Below are 8475 nucleotides of genomic sequence, written 5' to 3' on the forward strand. Positions count from 1 at the left end.
CAGCAGCCCTAGTCTAGACTTGTTTAAATTGCTGCAGATCTGCACCCTTCTTCACAGGTATGAATTTGAAGGAATTAAAAAAAGCCACCCCCCAAAAAAACACCCCAAAATCCTCACTTTAGAATTGCTGTTGATCTCATTCCTTGTCATTTACCTTGATCATCTCTCAAATTCCTGCTCCTCCTGCAAGAATGGCTTAGCTGCTCACAAAACCACAACTGAACCACCACACTTTAACCTTGAATATATCAGGTTAAACAGCACTAACTTGAATTCTCTAGTATGTAGTCTGTACATCTTGGTAGTTCAATGTCATCTACATGAGTAGTCAAAATATCCTCGCAGCAAACAGAAAATTAACAACAAGGAATATAATAAAACTTTCACAATGCTGTTTTAATAAGCTTCCATAACAAAGGCTGAATTTTTAAAAAACAGAAACAGCTTTATTTTCATGTACATGTAATGAGAGATGAAGTTCTTGTAATAGCTTGATCTTTATCTTGCAACAAAAAGCTTTTCAGAATTAAGTGTTCTGGACAGTCTTGAAGCTACTCAACTAATCTCTAATAAAGGATTATTAATTTTATTTCACTGCTAGGAGGCTACAATGCTTATAATAAGATTACAATACTTACCAAAAAAAGACCCATGAAAAGACATGCCTTTTTTCCAAATAACAGAGCAGTTTGGATAGCTCTGTCCAAATGCTTTGTTTCAAAAAGTATTTTAAAGGGTAATTGCTAGGCATTACTAATGACATCTCATGTTGTTTGCCCTTTCTTCAAATGTTTCTGCAAAAAACCCTACTGCTTCAAAACAGCAATATAGTAAAAGTTAACAAAATAGTATTAGGTATCACTTATAGTCTATTCTTCCTTTTAATAGTCACCCAGTAAGCTGTATTTTTCTGAACTTGAAATGGTTTAAGTTAACCGTAGTCCACTCAATCTCTCAATACCTCAAAAAAAATCAGTTTAGATGTAATAACAGTCCTTAAATGCATAACAGTTTCACTGACTCTCCTCTCACATCCTGACACAATGCTCAAAGACTGTATTAACAGGAAAGGATAAGCACTCGCACATATGGACACAAAATGCTTATATTCACAGATATCAAGTTTTCACACCCATGCTCATCCACCACATTAGCATTAGCAATGAACATGGTATCCTGTGTTTTTATCCCGTCCTTTTATCCTGTCCTTTAACAGCATCCTGTACTTTTATCCTCTACTACCAAATACCAAAACGCTTGTGAAATACTTTTGAGGTAAGGTTAATGAAATTTCAATGAGCTGTGAGCAAGGACAAGGCTCATAGTTAACCCACTCCAACCAGTCTTATCTCACCAGAGGATCTGAAGCAGCACAGAAGAATTTTATCCCAGAGTGGGAGCAGCAGTATTAGGTAGTACCAAGATGCCCTTCCTTTTCACCAGCTGCTGTAAGGTACAAGTGCTCATCACTCCACTACAGATAAAACAGAAGACATGCTGCCTGCGTTCCCCACGTTGGCTTGAGTCACATCCAAGTTGCAGACTCACTGTTTGTCCTTAAGGAGCCAAGTAAACTTATAGCCTCAGTTCCTCTACTTCCATCTTAAAGCAGGGTATTAATACAGATCTCTTAGGACAGCCTCAAGATCTACGATGAAAAAATACACAGAAAAAAATAAACCTTCCTATTTACACCACTACATAAGGATATCCAGTATAGTGGGCAGATATACAGAGAAATACAGTTCCTAATACAGCAAACCTTTACAGAAGGACTTTCTCAGGACTTCTATTCAAGGTTTTGAACATGGGTGCCAAGTACTCCCTATCTATAGTAGTATGCAAAAAACCACTACTGCTTCAAAATAGCAATACAGTGAAAAAGTAACAAAATAGTATTAATTACCACCATTCTATTCTATTCTCCCTTTTAATTGTCACCTAGTAAGCTATATTTTTTAACTATTTCTGTACTTTGCCCAGTCTCAATGCAAAAAGGCTGGACCAGAACGGGGGTTCTCAAACTGCCTATCCTACTTCCTAGTAGCACAGCATCATCACAGATTAGCAGGGAACAGCCTCCTTTAACCAGATTGTTTTTCTTTAAGTTTTTCTTTGGGTTAGCTCAGTGTTCTTCAAGAAAATTTTATCTACATCTCAGAAACAGAAACATTTGATAAGGGACAGTGCAAGGAAAAAAACTTAGTGAGCAAAAGGACAACATATAGCTGCGGGGAGGGATGGGAACCAACGACAAAAAAAACGAACACACACTTTATATGGATTTCTATCACAATGAAAACAAATTGAACAGCTTTTATCCATTTCATATGAATAGTTTTTGCTAGATACAAAAATGCAGCAGCTCATATTTTTTTTTTTCCATTCCTACAGTAGGTTTTTCTGTTCTTACACTTCAAGAAGGAAGATTTATGTTCCAAGCAGAATAGATCCTACAGCCTCTTTTCTCTCGGAGAAGAGACTGCAAGAAAAAAACTTTCATTAATGTTATCCCTGCATTCACAGCTATTATTCTTTGGGGTTTTTGAACTGTTTTCAACATCTTGTTTTGTTCAAGTTACTGTAAAAGACTCAGGATAGAGACTTTTATGCTTTCCAACAGCTTTGTAACATGAATACCCAGTTCCCTAAAACAGGATAATTTATTTAAGGTAGACCTAAATCAACTCAAAAATTGGACAAAATGACAAGCTTTCACAGATACATATGCTTAACTACAAAGCATATCACAATCTATGACCACCTGTTTCAGCACAGCTTTCTAATTATGTATCTCAAATCAGCAGCACAGGTTTAAGTCAAGAAGTATAAACTTCAGCACACATCAGCATTGTGCAACAACTGGCACATTATCCAACTAAATCCACTCACTTCTTGTTCTCCATTTCCTTTCTAGATGCTGATGTTTAATCCACACAAGCCTACAGTGAAACTGCTTCAAAGCAAGTCCAACAACAGGAAAATACTTTCATGGGTACATATCCATCCCTAATGACTGAGAAAACACACCTTTTATTCAACTCTAACAATTAATTAAAAAAAAAAAAAAATCTCATTTCAGAAAATACTTTTTAGTTAATTTACTTAAGAAATTTACTTTTAGTAAAGAAATTTTTCAGCAATCACATTTTTTCTTCCAAATCAAAAACAGTCCTTGCAATAGTCTTCCTCACAGTAATTATGTTATACCAATATTTACCCAAAACACCAGTAATCCACAAAAAGTATGAGGGTGTGTGTTTTGGTTTTTTTTAATAACACACATAAACACATTTTAAAGATACAAGTCAAGGATAAACAACATGGCAGTTTCACCATCACCACCACTGAAAGCATCAGTTTTTCCTCCAAGCTCAGTCGCATCCTGCACCATCCCAGGCATCCACAAAGTGAACCCTACCCAGAAACTAATACCCATTAAAGGTAACACTGGAAAAAAAAACCCACCAAAAATTAGTTTTAGCCCAAATGAATTTCTTCTTCCAGTCTCTCACACTGCTTAGGTGCTCCATTTGGCACAAGGGAGGGGGAGAAATACAAGACTTGCTCTGTTAGAGCATTGTTCCATTGAAGCAGATATGAAACTGCAGCCCAAGACATAAAGCTGAACAATTAACCTTTTACAAGAGCCTTATTAGCCCTACAGTGAACACCGGGGAGATAAAGTCATTGGGACAAATCCGTTTTACAAAGTCAATTACCTGTTTGCTTGGTTTATCAAAGCTGAGGTAATGAAATTATAGGACAGTTCACAGGTTGGTTACCACACCACAGCAAAACCCTCTCAAATATATTGATCCCTGCTGCAGGCTGTAACAACACTTCATATGGGCTCCTTCAGAATGCCCAGAGAAAGCAGGTTTAGACACCCAAAAAATAAAAGCAGCTCAAATTTTACTCAAAACTTGAGAGACAACAAGTTAAATCATGCTGTTCAAGACAGTAGTATTGAAAAGACCTTTCAAAAGTCTATTAAAAAAAAAAAAAAAGCAGCAAAATTTTGGTGGCTTGCCAAAAAAACTATCCTGCTAGAAATCTGATGTTAGGTAACACATTGAGTTTTTTCAAAGTAGTAAAACAGTACAGATATATTGTTACTTTCCAATCTTGACTACAGCAAAAACAAACACTGATGTTTTATAGCCCAGATTTTTGGTGCTAAACCGCACCTGCAGAGAGCTCTGAATGTTTTGCAATCTTGTTTCTCTCCTTCTGCCTGCGCTCTCCACTGTATCAAGTACCAACAATCCATGGCAGTATATTTGTAGAAGGAAACTGCAGGCACCAAAGGTTCGACCTCCCTGCTATAAGCATTCCACTCTTGCTGTCTGCTCTCACAAAACAATGTGGCTGAAGCTCATCTTCCAACCTAGTTTTTACCAAAAAAGGAATCTGCTCTGTGTCTTTTGCAGTGTGAACTAGAGCACCCAAAAGGGTCTTTGAAGTGAGGAGAACAGGCATGAGATCTGCTTCAAAAGTTCACTCTGATCCAGTCTTCTCACTCCCAGCAGACTGTAACAGCTAGCTAGTCCACCTGCGCCTCACCAACTCTACCCAGAGTCACAACGGTTATGCTGGACTCTCTAGCACAGGTAGGACAAAACACAATTCCAGAACAAAAATGTTAGTTGGTCCTACAGAAATAGAGCTCAGGTCTTGACAGACCCTGTTTGGCCCTGTACTATGCCTCACTGGTTGGAAAACCTGCTCTAAATCAGTATCAAAATAAACATCTCTTATCAAAGTCTAGATATTACAGCTCATTACAGGAATCAGAAGCTAGCAGTGCTGGAAAATTTCTCTTCCAAAGACACAGGTCCTCCCTTAGCTTCTGAAATCACACGTGTTTTGGTTTGGTGGTTTTGAATTAACTATTCTGAAAACAAGAAGTCATGGCTAAACAATCCGTACTTTGCATCATCACAAGGTTTTAATTTATTTCTGAAACCCAAATTCTGGATTTCAAATGCTGGAACAGGTACAGCTGAATACATACAAAGTTGTGTGAAGACTATTCAGAGGATTTTGCTGGAAACTAGTCACACAAGAGCCATACACTTAAAAAACTAGACCACCACAAAGAAACACATGAGAGCTCCCATAGTCCTGAATGGGAAATGCACAACTCTACAGTCAAAAAGTGCCTGCTGAACAGAACTCAACCAGAGACTGCAGGCACACTGTTAAACCGTATGCTAAAGACTGGACTATACTCAACATTTTAAAATCCATTAAGACAATTATGACAATCATTCTTTCTTTTCCACTCATTGCCATGGCTGGCAATTTCTCCTTGGTTGACTCATTTTTGTACCAACAGCGTGATAAAATTTACCTTGTGTTTTAGAAAGCATGGTTTGATACAGCTTTGTAAGAATCTAGCACTAATTGCAGAACAATACGCAGCAGGCGCTCCACACACTTGACGAGGCTGGCTAGAGGGAAAGAAGTGAGTAATGTTTAATGGCAGGCCTATTTGGAAACTGGGTACAATCCATATAGTCATATTCCAAAGTTAGGTTTTCATTTTCTGCCATTCTGTAAGGCTATCTGAAGATCAAATATAAGGCTAGTAAAGCATTTCCAAATTTGACAGCATTTCTACAGCTTTTCCTGCTTCTGTCAGACCCTCAACACTGAAGTTAACAGCACTGGGTATCACTGCTGTCCATACCATTCTGCACAGCATCTCAATTAAGTCACATCAGTTTTCCCAAGAAGCAGCTGCTAAGAACTACGGAGGAAGTAAAACATTATTCAAGAGAAAGAGCGATTTTCTCCCCCACTGCCTCCCACCCTTCACCAGACCAAAAATAAAACAAAAATCTTGAGTTTTAGAGAAAGGTTAGAGAAGTAAAGTTATCTTCTCTCTCTGATCCCCCGCTCCTTAAAAACAACCCAAAGATTACAAAATGTCTTCAGCAACAGTAACGCCTCCCTCTTGCAACAGTCAGGACTCAGAAAGACAAGCCAGAGAAACCTCTCTTTCCAACAGAAAGAACTAACTCCTCAGCCATACAACAGGTAGTAACTAACTGGAGGGCAGAGATCAATCCTCCAAAGAGCTTCTCTAGCCAGTGACCTGTCAGAAGCCACAGGCATGTTTGTCAGCAACCAAGATCGTAAACAGCTATGATTTAGCACCAAAAGAGCATTCGTTCTTTTTCTACTTACTCCTTACTAGAAGGTATAGGAGTAAGATTTCATTTTTATTTCTTTTACATATCAAACTAAGTTAAACAGAACCACACAAGCCATTTAAGAAGGCATACAAAACCACTAAATAACCACCAGATATTGAACATAAAAAAGATGCAGTGAACAAAAGGGATTCTTCTCAGATTGCAAAGCACAAGTGTTCTTAAAAGGTCAGTCGCTTCAGCAATGGAAATCAGCATCAGGCATCCCTGTTCTACTGAGCAGTTAATATCCTGCGTTTAAACACAATTTCTACCGCCTTTTTCACCTCAAAACTGTAGTTAAAAATGTATTCCTGTGCAGCCTATATACCAAAATGCCTTCTCCTTCCGAGACTAGATCGATGAAGGAAAGACAAACAGCAAAATGACAGTGGAAATGAAATCTAAAAGTGTTCAGAGAAACTTTCTAACGTTGCTTGGGGCCACAAAACATCATCCCGAGGGGCAGAAGAGAAATCTAGCACTTCGAACATTTAAACCGTGACTTGCCATGGGGAAAAATTAAAGTCTCATTTTCACACTCCCTGTGACCTTACAGCATACAAAAGCAGAGCCTGGTAACTTTTCCTCTTTGGCCTCAACTCAATAGTTTTTTCTTTTCCCACGATGAAAATTTAGGTCATCCGCCCTGAAACACCCCGGGAAGACAAGAAGAACCAAACCAAAACAAAGCAAAGCATCAGACCCCGGCGCAGCAATGACTCTGCAGGAGCGGAGGCGCGGAGCAGACCGCTCTTTCGGGGAGGCGGGCTCGGACCTTCCCGTTCGCCGTCTGCCCCGGGCACCGCTAAATGGCTGACGGCCACTACAGCACCAGCCCGCTGCCCTCCAGAAGCGGCAGCCCCCGGGCTCTCGCTCCGCCGTGCTCCCCGCAGGGCCGGCCGAGCACCCCGGGCGGGGCGGGGCGGAGCGGCGCCGCCGCGGGCCCGGTACGGCCCGGCCCGGGGGAAGGCCCAGACCCGGCCCCGCTCTGCGGGGGCGCGCGGGGGGCGCGCGCCGCCGCCGCCGGAGGGGGGAGGGGACGCCTGTGGCGGCAGGCGGAGGCGCAGGCCGAGCCCGGGGCAGGGCCGCTTACCGGCGTGCTGGTCCCGCGGCCACAGGTAGTAGGTGGCGGGGATGACGATGAGCCCCACGAAGCTAGTGAGGAAGTAGAAGAAGGTGTTGCCGCTGTCGTCGTACTGGAACTGCTGCCCCGCCATGGCCGCTCAGCTCAGCTCAGTTCAGCACCGCACCTACCGACCCACCGACCGACCCCGCCGCTGGCGTCCCCCCCGGCGGCCCGGTCTCGCCGTCCCGGCTCGCGCGGGGCCCAGCCTGCCGCTCCGGGATCCCGCGAGAACGGGCGCTCCCCCTCCCGGGCGCCACCGCGGAAGGAGACGTGTCACTGTGCAGCCACCATAGCCATCGTGGCGTCACCCCCCGCCCCCGCCCGGCCGCTGATTGGCTCCCCGGAAGCCCCGCCCTCCGCCTTCCGCCGCGCCAGCCCGCCCTCGCTACCCCGGGGGGGCGCGAGGAGGGCAGTGCGGTCCAGGTCCCGGTCACGTCGCCGTCCCCGTCCCGAGGAGCGCCGTGACCCCGCCCTGCTCCCGCGGGCGGGTGGCCCAAAGCGATGGCCTGCGGGGAGCGCGGTGCTGCCTCCCGCCTTGCCCGCAGGCCGCAGCATCTTCCCCGCAAGATGGCGCCCCTGCCCCGGGGTAGCGCCCCGGCCGCCTCCTGGTTTCCCCTGCCCCAGTCCCTGCTGTGTCCCAGGGAATTGCTGGGGCTTTGAGGGGCGTTGGGCGGCTCGCAGAGGAGATGGGCTGCGCGACGGGGCTTTGCGCTGGCCACGGGGCTGAGAGGTCGGCAACAGGGACGGGGAGGAGGGAAGGCTGAGAGAGGGCGAGGTGATGAAGGTAGAAGCCGGGAAGCAGCATTCAGGGAGTAAATAAGGGACCAGAAGGCACAGTGTTCTTAAGACGTGTAAGAACTTGGACGGGAAGCAGCCTTCAGGGGGTAAATAAGCGACCAGAAGTCACAGTGTTCTTAAGTTGTATAAGAACCTGGATTAGGAAAGTCGTTCAGACATACGAAGCCCTCAGGATTTGGAGGGTGGACCCTGAGCAGCCATGTCTGGGCAAACACTTAAAATGTGTCTAATTCTGAATTTAGTTTCAGGAATGATCATAGTCCGCAAGAGGATGTGACCCCAAAGGTGTGAAATCAAAAGGCAGATGCTGGCATTCACCACACCATTAATGGCAAGTTGCCTGTTTGA

At 43.9% G+C, this 8475-nt stretch overlaps 1 protein-coding gene across 3 annotated transcripts in view; it reads right to left on the reverse strand.

The window, feature by feature from the left end:
• Nucleotides 1-7627, reverse strand: part of SEC63 (SEC63 homolog, protein translocation regulator) — a 64566-nt gene extending 56939 nt beyond the window's left edge. For all 3 annotated transcript variants that reach the window (XM_074896119.1, XM_074896121.1, XM_074896120.1), the window contains exon 1: nucleotides 7297-7627. In XM_074896119.1, the coding sequence (XP_074752220.1) occupies nucleotides 7297-7420 (124 nt within the window). In that variant the 5' untranslated portion in view covers nucleotides 7421-7627. The remainder of the gene's footprint in view (nucleotides 1-7296) is intronic.
• Between the last annotated feature and the right edge of the window lie 848 nt (nucleotides 7628-8475).

The sequence above is a fragment of the Athene noctua genome, chromosome 1 (assembly GCF_965140245.1).
Source record: "Athene noctua chromosome 1, bAthNoc1.hap1.1, whole genome shotgun sequence".
Classification (NCBI taxonomy): Eukaryota; Metazoa; Chordata; class Aves; order Strigiformes; family Strigidae; genus Athene; species Athene noctua.